The sequence below is a fragment of the Phyllobates terribilis genome, unplaced genomic scaffold (genome assembly GCF_046119375.1).
Source record: "Phyllobates terribilis strain yellow unplaced genomic scaffold, ASM4611937v1 Scaffold_5__5_contigs__length_657084704, whole genome shotgun sequence".
Classification (NCBI taxonomy): domain Eukaryota; kingdom Metazoa; phylum Chordata; class Amphibia; order Anura; family Dendrobatidae; genus Phyllobates; species Phyllobates terribilis.
In genome coordinates, this window is record NW_027362765.1 from 37,930,943 (window position 1) to 37,953,149 (window position 22,207).

At 45.6% G+C, this 22,207-nt stretch overlaps 1 protein-coding gene across 3 annotated transcripts in view; it reads left to right on the top strand.

Moving 5' to 3' along the window:
* Positions 1 to 22,207, top strand: part of LOC141270664 (oocyte zinc finger protein XlCOF7.1-like) — a 53,721-nt gene that overhangs the window by 77 nt on the left and 31,437 nt on the right. The window contains exons 1-6 of one of the 3 annotated variants that reach the window (XM_073680761.1): positions 3,782 to 3,804; positions 19,129 to 19,274; positions 19,404 to 19,583; positions 19,667 to 19,790; positions 19,874 to 19,971; positions 20,170 to 20,260. In XM_073680761.1, the coding sequence (XP_073536862.1) occupies positions 19,197 to 19,274; positions 19,404 to 19,583; positions 19,667 to 19,790; positions 19,874 to 19,971; positions 20,170 to 20,260 (571 nt within the window). In that variant the 5' untranslated portion in view covers positions 3,782 to 3,804; positions 19,129 to 19,196. Of the gene's footprint in view, positions 1 to 3,781; positions 3,805 to 11,617; positions 11,702 to 19,128; positions 19,275 to 19,403; positions 19,584 to 19,666; positions 19,791 to 19,873; positions 19,972 to 20,169; positions 20,261 to 22,207 lie in introns of those variants that run through there. The other 2 variants (XM_073680760.1, XM_073680758.1) reach the window with 2 other exon arrangements.

Genomic DNA, 22,207 nt, shown 5'->3' on the forward strand with positions numbered 1-22,207 from the left:
GGAGATTCCCCATTACTGGACGCAGGGGGGCATTAACCCCTTCAACTTTGAGACTATATTTGTGTTTTTCTGTTGCCACTTTCTAAGAATTACCGACATTTGGCTCACTCTCACTTGCGATTAATTCGCACGAATGCAATCCGGATTCTAGACTGCGGGGACCCCTAACCAAACGCCGACGCGTGCTTAAGCCCCATCTCCCCTTTTAACCACAAATAAACAAGAGGTACAACTTGATGGGTGAAGGTCGGTCACAGCTTTATTAATTATTCTTTTATTTAACATCAGAAAGGCACTTAACTTATACACATGCTCGTTGCTAAATACCCTGTTGTATCATCACAGGCAAGTCAGCCAACGAGCAGTAACGTATCAACATGTCCTTTCTTCATTTCAAGGCCACGGAGGATCCTGTGTATTCATACACAGGACTCCGACCCCCACCCATCAAATGGAGCTCTTGTTCAATTCCGTCTTCGAGTCCGGACAAGAATATATTCAGTCCGATGTCAGTGAGGTGCACTCCATCCGGCCTTAGCAGGTTTGAGTTATCTCCCTCTAGTTGACAATAACCGCTCCAAATCTATCCCTTACAAATTTGGACATACATTTATTAATTGTACGCCTTGTACGTTCAATGGCCATGCCATCTCTGGCTCCTTGCCAAACTGCTCTCGGCACGATCTCGGACTAAACTATTAGGAGTTCAAAGAAAAATACTTTGAAACACTTCATATCAGATCTCATCATCGTAAATAATTCTGCGATCTTGTAACAGCAAAGGTCGTTTTTCCCGGCATGTAGGACCAAAATGACCGGACCTCTTGCGTCTCTAGCAATGTCGACCACCTCCAGGAATACCTGTGGCCATTATAAACCTCTTATGTCTCTCCAATTAAACTCGTTTACCCTAAAACCCAAATTGCTCCCACCTGGGCGGCATTTTGCCCGTTGTTCTACCCAAAATATGAATGAATGGCCTAGCACCCAAATTGCTGGCTTGACAAAACCTGGAAGAAAATAAACCCCATTAGGTTAGCAAGTCCGCTCTTATGTATCTCGCAAAACAAGCGGAGCGCCATCGACCTATTCTCTGAACTTCCGTTTCTGGCAAACCTGCTCTTGCCGCTTCTGCTGCTGCGCCTATGCGGAATGATGGTGTCCCGTATTCTTTAGGGTGGGTCCTTGCTGCAGTTAAACATTTATGAAATATTGATTGAAACTGGTATCTTGTTAGTGGAGAGACAACAAGGTGGGATAGGAAAAAACCTGGGCTGTGGAGCCGGTAAGCCAAACCTCCGACTTCCGACTCGACACTTCAATTTCCATGACACCGACTCCAACTCCCTCATACATGGCTCATGTTGAAGTGATAAATTTACTCAACTAAAAGTCTAGACCCTTAGATCAAGGAATAGGACATTTAATAACTTTCCCAAATTCTTATGAAAAAATATACCCCACAAACTGCATTGAACTACTGTACCCAATTTATTATATATTTTAGGAGTCTGAGTCAGTCCATTTTATACCGGCTCCACCAAAATGGACACCGACTGCAGGACTCCAACTCCACAGGCCTGGAGAAAACTGCCTCAGTCTCTGATAGATAGGTATTGACCAGTTTAACCGGACAGACTGTTTTGTCTGTAGGATGCAATAGCACCCAGGTGCCCCTGCCAGATGGATCTACAGTCATGGCCAAAAGTATTGAGAATGAGACAAATAGTAATTTTTCCAAAGTTTACTGCTTCATTTTTTGTAATGGCAATTTGCATATACTCCTGAATGTCAAAGAATGATCAGCTTAACAGCAATTACTGTACTTGCAAAGTCAATATTTGCCCAGAAAATGAACTTTAACCCCCAAAACACATTTCAACATCATTGCAGTCCTGCCTTAAAAGGAGCAGCTAACATCGTTTTAGTGATTGATCCATTAACACAGGTGTGGGTGTTGATGAGGACAGGGCTGGCGATCAATCAGTCATGATTAAGTAAGAATGACATCACTGGACACTTTAAAAGGAGGCTGGTTCTTGGTATCATTGTTTCTCTTCAGTTAACCTTGGTTATCTCTAAAGAAACATGTGCAGCCATCATTGCACTGCACAAAAATGGCCTAACAGGGAAGAGTATCGCAGCTACAAAGATTGCACCTCAGTCAACAATCTATCGCATCATCAAGAACTTCAAGGAGAGAGCTTCCATTGTTGTCAAAAAGGCTCCAGGGCGCCCAAGAAAGACCAGCAAGCGCCAGGACCGTATCTTAAAACTGTTTCAGCTGCGGGATCGGACTACCAGCAGTGCCGAGCTTGCTCAGGAATGGCAGCAGGCTGGTGTGAGTGCTTCTGTACGCACTGAGAGGCGGAGACTCTTTGAGCAAGGGCTGGTATCAAGGAGGGCAGCAAAGAAGCCACTTCTCTCCAGAAAAAACATCAGGGACCGACTGATATTCTGCAAAAGGTACAGGGAGTGGACTGCTGAGGACTGGGGCAAAGTCATTTTCTCTGATGAATCCCCTTTTCGATTGTTTGGGACATCTGGAAAACAGCTTATTCGGAGAAGAAGAGGTGAGCGCTACCATCAGTCTTGTCTCATGCCAACTGTAAAGCATCCTGAAACCATTCATGTGTGGGGTTGCTTCTCAGCCAAGGGAATCGGCTCACTCACAGTCTTGCCCAAAAACACAGCCATGAATAAAGAATGGTACCAGAATGTCCTCCAAGAGCAACTTCTCCCAACCGTCCAAGAGCAGTTTGGCACCCAACAATGCCTTTTCCAGCATGATGGAGCACCTTGCCATAAAGCAAAGGTGATAACTAAATGGCTCATGGAACAAAACATAGAGATTTTGGGTCCATGGCCGGGAAACTCCCCAGATCTTAATCCCATTGAGAACTTGTGGTCAATCATAAAGAGACGGGTGGACAAACAAAAACCAACAAATTCTGGCAAAATGCAAGCATTGATTATGCAAGAATGGACTGCTATCAGTCAGGATTTGGTCCAAAAGTTGATTGAGAGCATGCCAGGGATAATTACAGAGGTCTTGAAGAAGAAGGGGCAACACTGAAAATATTGACTTGCTGCATTAACTCATTCTAACTGTCAATATAACCTATTGGTACTCATAATATGATTGCAATTATATTTCTGTATGTGATATAAACATCAGACAAACACTAATAAAAACCAGAGGCCAGCAGTTCATGTGAAAATATAATTTTGGTGTCATTCTCAAAACTTTTGGCCATGACTGTACTTTGGATTTGCATATACGGAGCCGTATAACGTTATTGGCTATTACCACATCGTCGTAAGTTAATCCTCCAGTAGATCTGTTCTTTGACCAAGGGAATAGTTCACTGATTCGTAGTGCTCCAAAAAAGGCGATCCCAAAAGCAACGGACAGGAGTGTCGATTCAAATTGGGAATGACATGTTAATGCTGTGAAGACTTCCAGAATATTCTTCATTGTTTTAGCCAACATTGATGTTTAAGGGGGAGGGTGTGATCACTTCTGACCTCGGAGAGGACTGATCCCAGTGGAAGAAAGTGAAGACATGTTTTAGAGAGCTGTGTGGAGGGATTGAAGGAAGAGGATAGGGACCGTGGACTTGGATAAACATGTTACCATTATGGATTATGTCGTTTGGATTTACACTTTCTTAAAAGAACTGCTGCTACTGGATACCTGTGATTTCATCGTTTTATCTGCCATCTAGAGGATCATGGACTGTGGCTACAGACTATAGTGGCTGGAGATACGAAACCTGTGGGCCAACCAAAAGTTGGGAGACAGTGAGTATTACAACCTCAGATCTTTACAATAACCCACACCAGTAGTGGCCAACCTGAAGGAAAAGGATGAATACAAAATGCATAATTACAGCTTACTGTATACATTTTAACTAAAAACACCCGCCCCCTTTTTTTTTTATAAGATATTTGGAAGCACATATAAACGGAAATGCCCCAACTCTCATCGTTAGATTTTCTTCACCATGTCAGAAGATCAACCCCATCTACAACCTCTGGCAAAAATTATGGAATCACCGGGCACAGAGGTTGTTCATTCAGTGGTTTAATGTTGTTGAAAAAAAGCAGATCACAGACATGGCACAAAACTAAAGTCATTTCAAATGGCAACTTTAGGGCTTTAAGAAACACTAAAAGAAATCAAGATAAAAAATGTGGTACTCAGTAAGGGTAATTTTTTTCAGACCAAGCAGAGGGAAAAAATTATGGAATCACTAAATTCTGAGGAAAAAATTATGGAATTATGAAAAACAAACACACAAAAGAACACTCCAACACATCACTAGTATTTTGTTGCACCACCTCTCGCTTTAATAACAGCTTGCAGTCTCTGAGGCATGGACTTAATGAGTGACAAACAGTACTCTTCATCAATCTGGTTCCAACTTTCTCTGATTGCTGTTGCCAGATCAGCTTTGCAGGTTGGAGCCTTGTCATGGACCATTTTCTTCAACTTCCACCAAAGATTTTCAATTGGATTGAAATCTGGACTATTTGCAGGCCATGACATTGACCATATGTGTCTTCCTTCAAGGAATGCTTTCACAGTTTTTGCTCTATGGCAGGATGTATTATCATCTTGAAAAATGATGTCATCATCCGCAAACATCCTTTCAATTGATGGAATAAGAAAACTGTCCAAAATATCAATGTAAACTAGGGCATTTATTGAAGATGTAATGACAGCCATCTCCCCAGTGCCTTTACCTGACATGCAGCCCCATATCATCAATGACTGTGTAAATTTGCATGTTCTTTTCATGCAGTCATCTTTATAAATCTCATTGGAACGGCACCAAACAAAAGTTCCTTGCCCAATGCAGATTCGCGATTCATCACTAAATATGACTTTCATCCAGTCATTTACAGTCCACAATTGCTTTTCCTTAGCCCATTGTAACCTTGTTTTTTTCTGTTTAGGGGTTAGTGATGGCTTATGTTCAGCTTTTCTGTATTGTAAGGTGTTCACACCGTGTAGTAACTGAGGCAGTGACCCAAGCAAGTCCAACATAAACAGCTTTTATTTCAGCAACTCACGGGTTAACAGAAAGTCCTCCGGTTCGCAGCTGGGTTAACAGAAAGTCCATACACAATGGTTGCCGGGGACAACGGCCGCGATGATCAGAGCCTGACAGGTGCAGAGCCTTCCCAGGCAGGGGTTCAGCCACCCTCAATCCTGCTGAGCGATCCTGCTATGCTCCTAGCAGGTTGCAACATAGAACAACACGAATCCTTAGTGTAGGAGTTTTAAAGGACCTGTGACAAGAGCCACTGGAAAACCGGGGTTGGAGGGAGGAGGCCGCCCCACTGCCTCATGTGACCTCCTCCAAGAAATGAAGGCCCTGCCGGGTTTTACTTAATCTGCCTTAGCCAGGTAGTCTGACCAGGTCATTGCTCACCTTCATTCCTGCATTGCTGCCGCAGCTGTGTGTGTGACTGCAATGCACTCCAATGGATTTAATAGGTCTCTGTACACATTCTGGGGGATATATAACGTCCCTCGTATACGATCCCGGTCACTGCCTCACATATCCCCCCTCTGTTCAAACTTGTGGGGTTGAACATTTGCCACCATACAGGGTGCCCGGGACAGGGCATCCGCGTTTGCTTGCAACTTCCCAGGGTGATGTTCTACCGAGAAACTGAAATTTTGCAGTGACAGGAACCACCTGGTGACTCGTGCATTCCTCTCCTTGGCATTCCTCATCCATACCAAGGGTGAGTTGTCCGTCACCAAACGGAACTGACGCCCGAGTAAATAATAACGTAGTGATTCCAAGGCCCACTTAATAGCCAAACACTCCTTCTCTACCACGCTATAGTTTTTCTCTGCCGGGAAAAGTTTTCTACTCAAGTAGGTGACCGGATGCTCTTCACCATTCACTTTTTGTGACAATACCGCCCCTAGGCCTACCTCCGAGGCATCTGTCTGTACAATGAAGGTTTCCTTGAAGTTGGGGCAGATGAGGACCGGCTGTCCACACAGGTCCAACTTCATGGACTGAAAAGCTTCTTCTGCCTGAGGGTTCCACCGAACCATTACCGATTTTTTTTCCCTTTCAAGATATCGGTCAGGGCTGCCGTTCGCCCAGCAAAATTAGGTATAAACCGGCGGTAATACCCAAGGATGCCAAGTAACGCCCTCACCTGTTTTGTACTTGACGTTTTATGCCAGTTTTTTATAGCCTCAACTTTATTGATTTGGGGCTTGATAACTCCTCGGCCTATCACATACCCCAAATATCGGGCTTCCTCTAGCCCTATCGCACATTTTTTTGGGTTTGCCGTTAGCCCTGCGTCTCAGAGAATCCAGCACTGCTAATACTTGTGATAGGTGCGTATGCCAGTCAGTGCTAAAGATGATAATATCATCTAAATACGCGGACTCGTACTCCTGATGAGAACTATGTCCATCAACCTCTGGAATGTAGCCGGGGCCCCATGTAACCCAAAAGGTAAGACCACATAGTGGTATAGACCCTCCGGAGTTGCGAAGGCGTTTTTTTCCTTCGCTGAATCTGTGAGAGGTACCTGCCAGTAACTCTTGGTGAGATCGAGCGTGGTAAAGTACTGGGCCTGCCCCAGTCTCTCAATCAGCTCGTCCACCCTGGGCATTGGATAAAGGTCAAACTTTGACACTTCATTCAATTTCCGGAAATCGTTACAGAAGCGTAATGATCCGTCTGGTTTTGGAATCAGTACGATGGGGCTAGCCCACTCACTCCGTGATTCCTCTATGATGCCTAGCATTTGTTTTACCTCAGCCGTGATGGCTTGCCTCCGAGCCTCGGGTACCCGGTACGGTCTTATTCTTACCCTTACCGCAGGTTCGGTGACAATGTCATGTTGGATAACCGTAGTCCTACCTGGTAGCTCTGAGAACACGTCGTTATTGTGCTGCACCAGTGAGCGAGCCTCCCGTCGCTGCTGTTTAGTGAGGGCACCATTAATCCTGACCTCCCCCTCGGATGCTTCCCTGGCTGAAGGTAGAGAACTCTCTGGTGATATGCCCGGCGTGACATCTGTAACTAAACACTCTCGATCTTTCCAAGGCTTTAGCAGGTTTACATGGTAAAGCTGCTCAGGTTTCCTCCTTCCGGGCTGATATACCCGGTAATTTACCTCCCCCACTTTTTCTCGAATCTCACATGGCCCTTGCCACTTGGCCATGAACTTACTCTCGGCTGTGGGTACCAGTACTAACACCCGATCGCCCTTGTTAAAAGACCTGACTCTGGCTCTTTTATCACATGTGCGCCTCTGGGTTGCCTGGGCATCTAACAGATGTTTTTTCACGAAGGGCATGATGGCCTCGATCCGGTTCTGCATACTAGCCACGTGTTCAATTATACTCCTATGCGGAGTTGGCTCTTGTTCCCATGTCTCTTTGGCTACGTCCAGCAGACCCCTAGGGTGTCTGCCGTACAATAACTCAAAGGGAGAGAATCCTGTGGAAGCCTGGGGTACCTCACGGACGGCGAACATCAGATAGGGCAGCAACAGGTCCCAATCACTTCCGTCCTTAGAAACCACCTTTTTTAACATGGACTTGAGGGTTTTATTGAACCGTTCTACTAGCCCGTTGGTTTGAGGGTGGTACACAGAGGTACGCAATTGCTTAATTTTTAGCAATTTGCACAGTTCCCTTGTCACTTTGGACGTAAAAGGGGTCCCCTGATCCGTGAGGATCTCCTTAGGTAGTCCAAGGCGACAGAACATAGCAAAGAGCTCCCGTGCAATCAGTTTTGCTGAGGTGTGGCGTAGTGGTATAGCCTCAGGGTACCGGGTGGCATAGTCGACGACCACCAGTATATGTTGGTGGCCCCGGGCGGATTTTACAATGGGCCTACCAAATCCATTGCAATCCGTTCAAAAGGTACCTCTATCACTGGCAGGGGTACCAATGGGCTACGGAAACTTGCAGTGGGTGAGGTCAACTGACACTCGGGGCAAGATTCGCAGTAACTTTTGACCTCCGCGTAAACCCCAGGCCAAAAGAACCGCTGTAAGATATGTTCTAGCATCTTTTTTACCCCTAAGTGTCCACCCAGAGGGTGTGAGTGTGCCATCTTCAGAACCGCTCGACGATACGACTGAGGTGCCACTAACTGTTCCACAACCTCGTCCCTGATCTTATTTATCCTATAGAGCAACTCACCGTTGATTACCATGCGTGGAAATACAGTATCTGCACCGGGCTGTTGAGCTACGCCATTTACCTCTAACACCCTTTCTCGCGCCTGAGTCAGGGTGGGATCCTGTAGCTGAGCTGTCCCAAACGTGCCCCGGGACCCTTCCAGCTCAGGGATCGATGGGGTCTCCTCGACCTCTCCTGCAAGCACCTCTAAGGGAAACCTATCGGGTTCACACTCTGTCCCTAGGTTGGACACCCCTACGGCAGGTTCGTCGGGTACAGCGTCTGTAATACATTTTACTGGGGGAGAGTGGATTCTGTTTTTCCACAGAGACCAGAACAGGGGCAAGTCTCTTCCCAACACAGTCCCATAGGGAAGAGTTTTTACCACTCCCACCACATGTTTTATTTCTCCACACGGCGTGGACAAGACTACCTCCTCAGTTGGGTACTCTCGGAGGTCCCCATGGATACACACAACCCCGACTGGCCGTCCACTGGGGTTGTCTCCTGCCACCAGGGACCCATGTACCAGAGTCCCGAGGCTCCCTGAGTCCAGGAGAGCCTCCATGGGGTACCCATTAACCAGTACCTGACATATTTGGAGTTCACTGTCCCGTGGTTCGGGGCTCGCTGTGCAGACGTTCTGGGTGTACATTGAGACCCGGCGGCTATATTTGCAGTCCATGGGTTCCGTAGTCAGGGGACAATTAGCAATCACATGTCCTGGCCCCTGACACCGCCAGCACCTAAGGGTGGTGGTACTGTTAGGCCTTATGACAGTTTGGGAATGAACCGGTCTCCTGCCACTCTCACTCCGGGGTTCCCCTTCAGCACAGGTACAGTGCTGACTATCCCCAGCAGAGGGACGCGACCCCTTTCCCGATTCCTGGGTTGGCAGGGATTGGCGTGACAGCCGAGAGGGGGCGGAGTCTCTAATGAAGTCCTGAGTGGCTGAGTAGCGCTTGACCAAACTGACCACCTGGTCGAGTGTGCCGGGATCCCCTTGCCCCACCCAACGTTGGATAGCGGCTGGCAGAGTCCTCACCAGCCGGTCAACCACCACCCTCTCCACCATCTGGGCTGGAGACAAAGTCTCAGGTTGGAGCCACCTCTTTACCAACTGCAGGAGGTCATAAGCCTGAGACCGGGCAGGTCAGGTCTCCACATAGGCCCACGAAAACACACGCTGAGCCCTCACGTATGTATTGACCCCCAGCCGGGCAAGGATCTCACCTTTGAGCTTCTGGTAGTCCCGGGCGTCCTCCTGACTGAGGTCGAAACAGGCCTTCTGGGCATCGCCAACCAAAAACGGAGCCACCACTTTCGCCCACTGGTCGGCTGGTAGGTTTTCCTGCTCTGCTGTGCATTCGTAGATGGTAAGGAAGGCTTCCACGTCGTCCTCCGGACCCATCTTCCTCAACGCTGAGCGAACCTTGTCCCGGGCCTCTCGACGTTCCGGAATCGGTGCTGTGGCCGTTTCCCGCAGGGCAGCAATCTGTTGCATCATCAGTTCATTTGTTTTTTGCTGCTGCTGGTACAGTAGCTGCTGCTGCTAATTGTGCTGCTGTTCCCGCTCCTGCTGTTGCCGCTGAGACTGCAGCAACTGCTGCTGGGCGAGTGTGAGCTGCTTTAATAGCTACTCGATTTTGTCCCTGGGGTGGAACTGAAAGGTGGCAGGACGGATTGTGGTCATGCAGCTGCCAGTGGGGTATGCCTCAGTCACACTGCCCGCATTCTCCACCAAACTGTAAGGCGGCGGTGTTCACACCATGCAGTAACTGAGGCAGTGACCCAAGCAAGTCCAACATAAACAGCTTTTATTTCAGCAACTCACGGGTTAACAGAAAGTCCTCCGGTTCGCAGCCGAGTTAACAGAAAGTCCATACACAATGGTTGCCGGGGACAACGGCCGCGCCGGGCCGCTCAGAGCCTGACAGGTGCAGAGCCTTCCCAGGCAGGGGTTCAGCCACCCTCAATCCTGCTGAGCGATCCTGCTATGCTCCTAGCAGGTTGCAACATAGAACAACAATAATCCTTAGTGTAGGAGTTTTAAAGGACCTGTGGCAAGAGCCACTGGAAAACCCGGGTTGGAGGGAGGAGGCCGCCCCACTGCCTCCTGTGACCTCCTCCAAGAAATGAAGGCCCTGCCAGGTTTTACTTAGTCTGCCTTAGCCAGGTAGTCTGACCAGGTCATTGCTCACTTTCATTCCTGCATTGCAGCCGCAGCTGTGTGTGTGACTGCAATGCACTCCAATGGATTTAATAGATCTCTGTACACATTCTGGGGGATATATAACGTCCCTCGTATACGATCCCGGTCACTGCCTCACAGTATGTAAATCCCATTTCCTTTAGGCAGTTTCTTACAGTTCGGTCACAGACATTGACTCCAGTTTCCTCCCATTCATTCCTCATTTGTTTTGTTGTGCATTTCCTGTTTTGGAGACATATTGTTTTAAGTTTCCGGTCTTGACGCTTTGATGCTAATCTTCAACAAAAAATCCGCCCATTGGCAAAACCCTACATGCAAAGTTCAATTTGCCTAACAATGATTGTAGCTGACGCAGGCAAATCATCTTAGCTCTAAGAGCCTCCTGTATACAACTCCGCAAATCATCCAGCTTGTCTCTTGGGAGACAATCCTCCATTAACATGGAATTTAACTCAATCCCTAAAAAACATAAGACCGTCGTCGGGCCAACCATTTTTGACCACTACAGATGGACGGCCAAGCTCCACAGGTTAGCATTTCCGGCCGGCGGCTGCCGCCGACACCGGTAACAGCTGATTGGCAGGGGTGCCGGGTGCAGGACCCCAGCCGATCATACATTGATGCCCTATCCTACTGATAGGGCATCAATCAAAAAGTAGTGGACAACTCTTTTAAGAAAACTGGATGTGGCAAGAGGGGAAAACCTAATAATATACACTCGGCTCCGCTCCGTACAACTCGTACACACGCGGCTCTGCTCCGTACACACCATACACACGCGGCTCTGCTCCGTACACCTTGTACACACGCGGCTCCGCTCCGTACACACGCGGCTCCGCTCTGTACACCTCGTACACGCGTGGCTCCGCTCCGTACACCTCGTACACACGCGGCTCCGCTCCGTACACCTCGTACACACACGGCTCCGCTCCGTACACCTCGTACACACGCGCGGCTCTGCTCCGTACACCTCGTACACGCGCGGCTCCGCTCCGTACACCTCGTACACGCGCGGCTCCGCTCCGTACACCTCGTACACACGCGGCTCCTCTCCGTACACCTCGTACACACGCGGCTCTGCTCCGTACACCTCGTACACACACGGCTCTGCTACATCCACACTGTAAACCCCTCCTGACCCCACACATAACCTTCCCCTCATCCAGCACCATGACAACCAGCACAGCAGAGTCCTGCATCCACTGAGGCCCCTGATCATGTGACCCCTGACTCCTCCCCTCCTGTGACCTCATCACAGGTCCTGTGCGCACAGAGCAGCCATATATGTGGTGGCGGCTCTGCAGGTGGAGGTATGTGGAGATTCTCCATTACTGGGCGCAGGGGACATTAGCCCCTTCAGCGTTGAGACTATATTTGTGTTTTTCTGTTGCCACTTTCTAAGAATTACCGACTTTTGGTTCGCTCCCACTTGCGATTAATACGCACAAATGCAATCCGGATTCTAGACTGCGGGGACCCCTAACCAAACACCGACGCGTGCTTAAGCCCCATCTCCCCTTTTAACCACAAATAAACACGAGGTACAACTTGATGGGTGAAGGTCGGTCACAGCTTTATTAATTATTCTTTTATTTAACATCAGAAAGGCACTTAACTTATACACATGCTCGTCGCTAAATACCCTGTTGTATCATCACAGGCAAGTCAGCCAACGAGCAGTAACGTATCAACATGTCCTTTCTTCATTTCAAGGCCACGGAGGATCCTGTGTACTCATACACAGGACTCCGACCCCCACCCATCAAATGGAGCTCTTGTTCAATTCCGTCTTAGAGTCCGGACAAGAATATGTTCAGTCCGATGTCAGTGAGGTGCACTCCATCCGGCCTTATCAGGTTTGAGTTATCTCCCTCTAGTTAACAATGCCGTATAACCGCTCCAAATCTATCCCTTACAAATTTGGACATACATTTATTAATTGTACGCCTTGTACGTTCAATGGCCATGCCGTCTCTGGCTCCTTGCCAAACTGCTCTCGGCACGATCTCGGACTAAACTATTTTGAGTTCAAAGAAAAATACTTTGAAACACTTCATATCAGATCTCATCATCGTAAATAATTCTGCAATCTTGTAATAGCAAAGGTCTTTTTCCCCGGCATGTAGGACCAAAATGACCGGACCTCTTGCATCTCTAGCGATGTCGACCACCTCCAGGAATACCTGTGGCCATTGTAAACCTCTTATTCCTCTTCAATTAAACTCTAAAAACCCTAAAACCCAAATTCCTCCCATCTGGGCGGCATTTTGCCCATTGTTCTGCCCAAAATATGAATGAATGGCCTAGCACCCAAATTGTTGGCTTGTTAACACCTGGAAGAAAATAAACCCCATTAAGTAAGCAAGTCCGGTCTAATGTATCTCTCAAAACAAGCGGAGCGCCATCAACCTATTCTCTGAACTTCCATTTCAGGCAAACCTGCTCTTGCCGCTTCTGTTGCTGTGCTTGTGACCAAGCAAACTTAGCGAAATTGGGTGTCTACATTCCATGCTTGGCTGAGACCTTTTCCACCCTTTTAAGGCTTGTCTAATAATGAATGTTTTCATAACGTCTTTCCAATTCAGTACTTGAAAATTAAATGCCACTCCTGCTAACCGCTGTTGCGCCGAAGTCCCTGATATTAGCTGCCAATTAAATTGTGATAGAGAGTTAGCTAGGGCATTATTAACTTCCGGGACCTGGCGAGCGCGAATCCATATATTGTGGTTTAAACATAACCGTGCCAGCCGGCAAAGGAGGCCTCGTACCGGAAGGGAAGAAGATGTCATCCAGTTTAAGTAGTGTACCACACTGACATTTTCTGTCTGAAAGTAGATTTTTTTTTATTTGCCAGGTGCGTGCCCCAGAGTTCTACCGCAGTTACTATAGGAAAAAGTTCTAAAGCTATGTGGCCTCGATGCAGAATTGAAGCAGAAAATTTCTGCAGCGCTTCTGCATGTCCTTGGCAGTAAAAATGCTTGCGGATTTTACACGCGTTTTTGCAGCGTTTTTACATGCGGACTTTACACGCGTTTTTCAAATGCATTGTGACCTCAAATCCACATGCGGAAACGCACAAATAATGGACATGCTGCAGATTTTTCCGCAAGGAAAATCCGCTGCGGAAAATTCCACAGCATGTGCACAGAACATGCAGATTTTCATTGGGGACCATGGGGCACGTATTACCAAGCGTTTTTCAAGCTTTACGCTGCTGAAATTCCGCATCAAAAAAGCTTGAAAAACGCATAGTGAGCACGCAGCCTAAGAGGGTATAGTTTCTAATCAGTCCTTGCTCTTTCCAGTAGGACGGCCATAGGCCTGTACTCCACTGGTTGTCCAGTATTGCTGCATACCCACCAGATTCAGCCGCCCCGGTGAATAGTTTTAGGTCCTGGTTTGACATTTCGGCTGACATAAAAAACGTGTGACCATTGAAAGACTGTAAGAAGGTTTTCCACACTTCTATGTCAGCCCGTAGTTGTCTAATTTTATGGTTGGTTTGGGATGCTCCTTTTGTTGCTAATGATAGGCCACGAGAAAAAACTGCCGACTGGCATACCACGATATGCGAAAATGTGTAACCCTAGTAACGACTGCATTTGCTGGAGGGTTACTTTCCGAACAGCACAAAAACCTTCGATCAGGTACATTGTTTTTTGAATTTTATCAGCGGGCAGCCGGAACATCATAGCTATGGTGTCGATTTCTATACCTAGAAACGACAAAGTGGTAATGGGGCCCACGTTTTTTTCGGGGGACACCAAAGTGCCAGGAGATGTTTTTAAATTCGTCCAGTAGCGACTGGCATAGATTTGAATTTTTTGGACCGACGAATAGGAAGTCATGCAAATAATGTGTGACGGACCTGCTGCCGGTTTCACTCCTGAATGAATACCCACTCTACAAAGGAGCTATATAGCTCGAACAAGCCATTGAGAGGCAAGTGTCATAGAAATATTCATTGTTAACCTGGCATCCAATAGGCGGTAAAAGGCGAAACGCAAATTCGATATCCAATCTTGCAAGCCATGCTCCAGGTCCCACGTTACGTACTAGCATTACAGCTCTGTCAAAGGACGCATAAGAAACTGTCGGATCTTCCAATGAAATCCCGTTGTTCACGGAATCTCCTTTGGAGTACGATAGATGGTAGATAAGGCGAAATACACCAGGGTCTTTTTTTGGTATTACTCCCAATGGGGAGATTCTAAAATTCCAAAAAGAGGGGCTTGAAAAGGGCCTGCCATTCTGCCTAGAGTTACTTCTTTTTCGATTTTATTTTTGAGAATCGCCCGGTGTTCTCGAGTGGATTTTAGTTTTTTTTGCTAAAGTGGGCGATTTATTAAACTTGAACGGAATAAAAACCCCGTATGTGAAGCCAAATCGTAGCTGTCCTGCCGCGTCTTTTTTGGGATATTGGTATAGTCAAGGACCCATCACAGTTACGCTCCCTGGGGTTCTTGGATTCTGAATGTGAAAGTTTGGTTGGCAGTTTACTTGACGGTCGGGAACATCCTGTGGCGGGGTGGGATCCCCCGCAAGCAGAACATTTGTGTTTATATTTACATAGTCCGAAAAAATGGCAGTGTCCCTCATTGTACAGTATAGACCAGAAGTTTGGACACACCTTCTCATTTAAAGATTTTTCTGTATTTTCATGACTATGAGAATTGTACATTCACACTGAAGGCATCAAAACTATGAATTGACACATGTGGAATTATATACTTAACAAAAAAGTGTGAAACAACTGAAAATATGTCTTATATTCTAGGTTCTTCAAAGTAGCCACCTTTTGCTTTGATGACTGCTTTGCACACTCTTGACATTCTCTTGATGAGCTTCAAGAGGTAGTTACCGGAAATGGTCTTCCAACAATCTTGAAGGAGTTCCCAGAGATGCTTAGCACTTGTTGGCCCTTTTGCCTTCACTCTGCGGTCCAGCTCACCCCAAACCATCTCGATTGGGTTCAGGTCTGGTGACTGTGGAGGGCAGGTCATCTGGCGTAGCACCCCATCACTCTCCTTGGTCAGATAGCCCTTACACAGTCTGGAGGTGTGTTTGGGGTCATTATCCTGTTGAAAAATAAATGATGATCCAACTAAACGCAAACCGGATGTAACAGCATGCCGCTGCAAGATGCTGTGATAACCATGCTGGTTCAGTATGCCTTCAATTTTGAATAAATCCCCAACAGTGTCACCAGCAAAGCACCCCCACACGATCACACCTCCTCCTCCATGCTTCACGGTGGGAACCAGGCATGTAGAGTCCATCCGTTCGCCTTTTCTGCGTCGCACAAAGACACGGTGGTTGGAACCAAAGATCTCAAATTTGGACTCATCAGACCAAAGCACAGATTTCCACTGGTCTAATGTCCATTCCTTGTGTTCTTTAGCCCAAACAAGTCTCTTCTGCTTTTTGCCTGTCCTTAGCAGTGGTTTCCTAGCAGCTATTTTACCATGAAGGCCTGCTGCACAAGTCTCCTCTTAACAGTTGTTGAAGAGATGTGTCTGCTGCTCGAACTCTGTGTGGCATTGACCTGGTCTCTAATCTGAGCTGCTGTTAACCTGCGATTTCTGAGGCTGGTGACTCGGATAAACTTATCCTCAGAAGCAGAGGTGACTCTTGGTCTTCCTTTCCTTGGGCAGTCCTCATGTGAGCCAGTTTCTTTGTAGCGCTTGATGGTTTTTGCAACTGCACTTGGGGACACTTTCAAAGTTTTCCCAATTTTTCGCACTGATTGACCTTCATTTCTTAAAGTAATGATGGCCACTCGTTTTTCTTTACTTAGCTGATTTTTTCTTGCCATAATACAAATTCTAACAGTCTATTCAGTAGGACTATCAGCTGTGTATCCACCTGACTTCTGCACAACACAACTGATGGTCCGAACCCCATTTATAAGGCAAGAAATCCCACTTATTAAACCTGACAGGACACACCTGTGAAGTGAAAACCATTTCCGGTGACTACCTCTTGAAGCTCATCAAGAGAATACCAAGAGTGTGCAAAGCAGTCATCAAAGCAAAAGGTGGCTACTTTGAAGAACCTAGAATATAAGACATATTTTCAGTTGTTTCACACTTTTTTGTTGAGTATATAATTCCACATGTGTTAATTCATAGTTTTGATGCCTTCAGTGTGAATGTACAATTTTCATAGTCATGAAACTACAGAAAAATCTTTAAATGAGAAGGTGTGTCCAAACTTTTGGTCTGTACTGTACAAGCAGCAGGCCCCTGGTCTGCTTACCACCACTGAATATTGGTCTGCTGTTGTAGGTTGACTAGTATCGTACGCAGAAGGATGGGCTGTGCTCGCTGTCCCTTCTATTTTATTGGTCCCTAAGGGGACATCCTAAAACCCACAGGCAAAGGGTGGTGAAGGGGGGCACAGGTCGTCACACAGCTAACAGGGGAGGGGCACCACAGTCAGAGGCACTCTCCTTAGTCAGTACAGTGCCTGCCACTCCTACCAACATATGAGATAATCACCACACAATAGCTGTATAGGATAATGGAGTATAAGAAAGTCGTTTTGGGCTTGATTTCACCAACATTGTGCAGGGAGATTTTCCCTATAGTGATGAATATTTCTTATTGCTTTTTTCAGCACTTACAAGTGAATTTTAAGCTTGTTTTCACAACCCTCATTAGTGCGATCGTACAACATACAAGCCTCTGATTGCTCTGGTGATGCACTGTACTGCTGTAGTGCGGTGTATTATCCCTTCTGTCAGTGTAATACTAATGGCCCCATACACATCAGATAGCTGTCGGCCAAACGATCATGTGGCTGATGGCTATATCTCTTGACTCCCCCATACACATGAACACTCTGATTGCCCGAACCTTCCTGTGGTCTGTATGAGAGAGCTGCTGGCAGATTCCTGTGGCAGAGGATTATCTCCAGGGAGAACTAAAGGATCGACCTCTGTAATAAAGCATAACTGATCCTTCACTCACCTATCATCTGTCAGGAGGCCTCCATATACATTAGGCAGCCGATCCTGCTCAAATAAATCGCTATCATTATTATTATTATCAGCAGATTTACCTGAATTTAGTCTAATGTTTATGGGGCCTAAGAGGTATCTTATTACTCTCTGCCTGTGGCAGGGCCTAATTCAACTCCCAAGGCAAAGTATGGTGACCCTAGCACAGTCACAGTTGGGGGATCATACTGTGGTAGGGTCACCATACTTTGCCTTGGGAGTTGAAGTGGAGTACAATAGGGTCATTATACTGTGCATGTGGAGGCTAATGTGGAAGAATGCAACACGGGGGTATCATACTGTGTTTGGGGGGCACTTTTATTGACGTCATACTTTATAGGGGCAATGGAAGAGGAATCTAGGACTTCAGCAGGAGGAAAATTACTATGTAAAGGCTGGAAAGTTGTGAGATCTGTTCTTCTGTGACACAGACAAATATTTATGGTTGCTTTTGTCTGAAACAAATTAATAAAGAGCCGGGATTATAGATGCAACCGAGCCCATACCATCCATGTGACAAACATGAACGTTGTGGTGCCAAAAAGAGTTAGATGTTAAACATTAGATTAAAAAAAATGACAAAAAGAAGCACAATGTGTCTTGTGCTTCTTCCAGTGTATTTACAAAAATTGTTCCTGGCAATTTTATTTTGTAACATTTTAACACTTGCGATTTTTTTTGTAATATAGAGAAACTTCAGGCGAAAATGGCAGGAAAAAATAAAATACCCAGAGGAAAAAAAACATTTAAAAAAGGCCACAACACTGTCCATGTAGACTTTCTAACAGTTACTGCTGTAGGTTACAAATAATACTTGTCCGTGGTGTTTCTGGAAACAAAAATGTCTCAAGCTTCTGTGTTTGAATCAGACATGAGATCTAACACGATACAAGATTACAGCCCGGGGAAGTCGGGAAACATTCATACAGGCAGCTTGGTAGTGATATAGTCAGTGACGGACTCTGGCTAGGGATGGGGGGACCAATAGAAGTTTGGATTCTTGTACCTGACCTGATCTTTTGTAAAAGTTCTGTTCTGGTACCAGAACAGCACCCGAACCCCATTGAAAATAATTAGTGTTCGGCATTCAGACCCGAACAGTGACTATCTGGTACGAACGCTGAACATTTCTGTTCAGGTTCGCCCATCTCTAACTCTGGCCAGGTGTGTTTTATAGAGTCTTATTAGAAAATGAAGATGTTGTCCTCATCATGAAGTAATTATTTCGCTTTCACGTGTAATGAATATCTCCTGCAGTATTTCTAATGCTGATTCCAGTGTTAGTAAATGAGACGAGAATTAGTATTATGGAAGATGAGTCTATAAGAAACGTATTCAGCTGCCGACTCCGAGGAAGAAACTGCTTGTTGTGTGTGGCCTAAATATATAGGTTTTATTATTAGATATGAAGAAAGAAAGAAAACTGAAGACTGGAAAATAATAAAAACATTATTACTCACATTAATGATCCCCCACAACCACTATACCACCGCTGCTGAGTTACCTGACAGTTTCTATGTTTTCTGGACACATATGATCTCTACAGCCAATCAGTGGCTGAAGCAAAATATCCAGTGAATGGGACAAGGTCACCAATTCAACTATTGATGGAGCGTATATAATTTAAGAATAAAAGATATACACATTATATGTCCTCATATGTTCCCCTTATTATCTCCAGTATTTTTACACAGGATTCTTTATGATTTTACATCAGCTCATCATCTTCCCATTCAGGTCTCTACAACATCAGATCCTTTCAGTGAAGAGAAAATAAGATAATTTTCCTGATTAACCCATCAAGGATGGATATTGACAGAGACAAGATGGCAGAGAGGATATTACACCTCACCCTAGAGATCCTCTTCCGGCTTACTGGAGAGGTGAGAGATTCTGATGACGTCACATTACATCATTCTTATCTATGGAAATAACAGATGGACAGAACTGGAGAGGTGAGGACTCTGGAAATGTCTGTAGTGAGATTTATTAATGTGTCTCTCCATAACCAGGATTACACAGTAGTGAAGAAGACCTCTAGTGAGCACTGTCAGGCCCCTGTGTCTGAGGGACGGGGAAGACCCCTGAGCCCAATCACGGGGCCTCCACCTCACCCCCTGATACATGAGGACATCCATGACCAGAAGATCCTAGAACTCATCTACAAGATGATTGAGCTGCTGACTGGAGAGGTGACACTGCTGGGAATGCTGGGACATTATACAGTAATGCTATGAAGGGATTAGGGGGATGACGGTATCATTGTATGTGTCAGGTTCCTATAAGGTGTCAAGATGTCACCATCTATTTCTCCATGGAGGAGTGGGAGTATTTAGAAGGACACAAAGATCTGTACAAGGACGTCATGATTGAGGTTTCCCAGCCCCTCACATCACCAGGTAATAGACAGAACTAAATACACACGGCCTATAATTATCTGTATGTAAATAATGAATTCAGTCCCTGTATGTGTTTCCTCCAGTTCTATCTGGTAAAAGGACAACACCAGAGAGATGTCCCCGTCCTCTTCTTCCTCAGGACTGTACAGAAGAAAATCCCAATGTTTCTCAAGATCATCAGGTAGATGGAGAGAAGGTGTGATGAGATCTCCCCCATGATGTGTAGATGGCTGTGAAGGTCTTGTGTTCAGTCTTGTTTTATCCACCAGTATTATATGTTTTATACTTGTGTAATGAGAACGGTGGAGATGGCAGGATTAGAGCTGATCATAAATGTGACTCCTCCAGCTGTCTGTAACTTTTAAAATATGTGTTTCAGGGTAAAGATCTGACCCATATTATTACGACAGAGACATATGTGAGGGGTGATGAGCGAAGTAAAGAAGAGATTCCTACAGATAACAGCACAGGTGAGTAGTAACCACTAAATGTAGAGAAATTACAGATTTTTCTCAGTCAATGGCTGTGGCTGCTTTATCGGTGGTGTAGTCCGACCAGATTACAATCAAGCAGTCCCCATTCTGCTAAACCCTAACTGTCCCCATTACTTTGGGCATTGGAAGTCCTTCTGTTGGAGTGAGACCTGTTCCGGCCAGAGCTTACAGCCCGGAGAATGCACCTACTACCTAGAGTTAGAAGATGCTGACCCTTACCTTCCCAGATCTCTAAACTGCAAAGCCAAGTGACAGCGTACGTAGAATGTGCTGACAACATAGAAAATCATGTGAAGAAAACTATAATCTGTATGGTGGACCTTGCTTTCATGACGAGACACCAGTCCAAGTCCTTTTTATTTATATGCTCAAATATAAACAGTAGACACAAACACAAGAAATATAATGCAATTATCATTTTCTTTCTCCTTTCTATTTCTATTTAAACGCTTCCCCAACACCCCCCCATTCAGAAGAGAGAAAAGAAGAGAAAACCCTTCAATCCATAATTCTTGCCCATATTTCCTAAACTCTTTTCTTCTACTTTTCTCAGCAATTAATTTATTGGGACGTGTAACTTGGCGCAAGCTGTTGTTAGAAAAATGTATTTTTAGAAGTTATCCAGTCCTTAAACATCATTCCCCTTACAGATAACAACCGTGAAGTAATTAGATCCTTAGTAGGACAACCCATCTTGACTTCTATAAAATAATTAAATGACAAAACAATATTCAGCCTCTCAGCAACAAATGTGATAACTGGTTCTCAAAATTCCCTAATTTCCCGGCAGTCCCAATACATATGAGATAAATCTGCCGCCTCCGAGTTACAATGAGACATCTAGAATATTTAATATATCCGATCTTCTGTATAAAAGCCGGGGACGGAGCAACCTGTGAATAACCATAGACTGGAACATTCTCTCATGTGACGTAGAGAAGAACATTAGCAGAATTTACAATTATTTCCCATTGTTTAAGATAAATCCAAGATCTGATTCCCAGAATTTATTCTCTTCTGAAAGTCGATTAATTGAATGTTTTTATAGGGAACTAATTCTGCCTTTACAGATTTCACTTGACAATAAATAATGAAGGAAATTATCGCATTTTTCGGTCTATAAGACACACTTTTTTCTTCCAAAATTTTGCAGAAAAGTGGGGGGTGCGTCTTATAGTCCGAATGTGGGGGAGGGTATAAAGATGTCGAGCATTTTTATTGGTACATTTTTAATTTTATAATGGTGCTGGAGCCAGCACGTGCTATCCTGCGCCATTTTTTTTTAAAGACATTGTCTGCGAATTCGCATATACAGTGTCTTCAATAAAATGGCTCCAAAATGTGGTATGCACACATGCTGACTTCGGCGCTTCACTACGCAGGCGCCACCCATCCCGGCCTTGGACAGAAAGACACATCCAGCATATATAAGATGTACTGAGAATACAGGGCGGTGTACTCACCGTTGCTGAACGCTGTATATATAACATACTGAGAATACAGAGGGCTGTACTCACGCTGAGCGCTGTATGTATAAAGTACTGAGAATACAGGGGGTGTACTCACTTATGCTGAGCGCTGTGTGTATAACGTACTTAGAATACAGGGAGGTGTACTCACTTACGCTGAGCGCTGTATGTATAACGTACTGAGTATACAGGGGGGTGTACTCACGCTGAGCGCTGTATGTATAATGTACTGGAATACAGGGGGGTGTACTCAGTTACGCTAAGCGCTGTGTGTATAACGTACTGAGAATACAGGGGGGTGTACTCAAGCTGAGAGCTGTATGTATAGCGTACTGAGAATACAGGGGGCTGTACTCATGCTGAGCACTCTATGTATAACGTACTGAGACTACAGGGGGTGTACTCACTTATGCTAAGCGCTATAGATGTAACGTACTGCGAATACAGGGGGTGT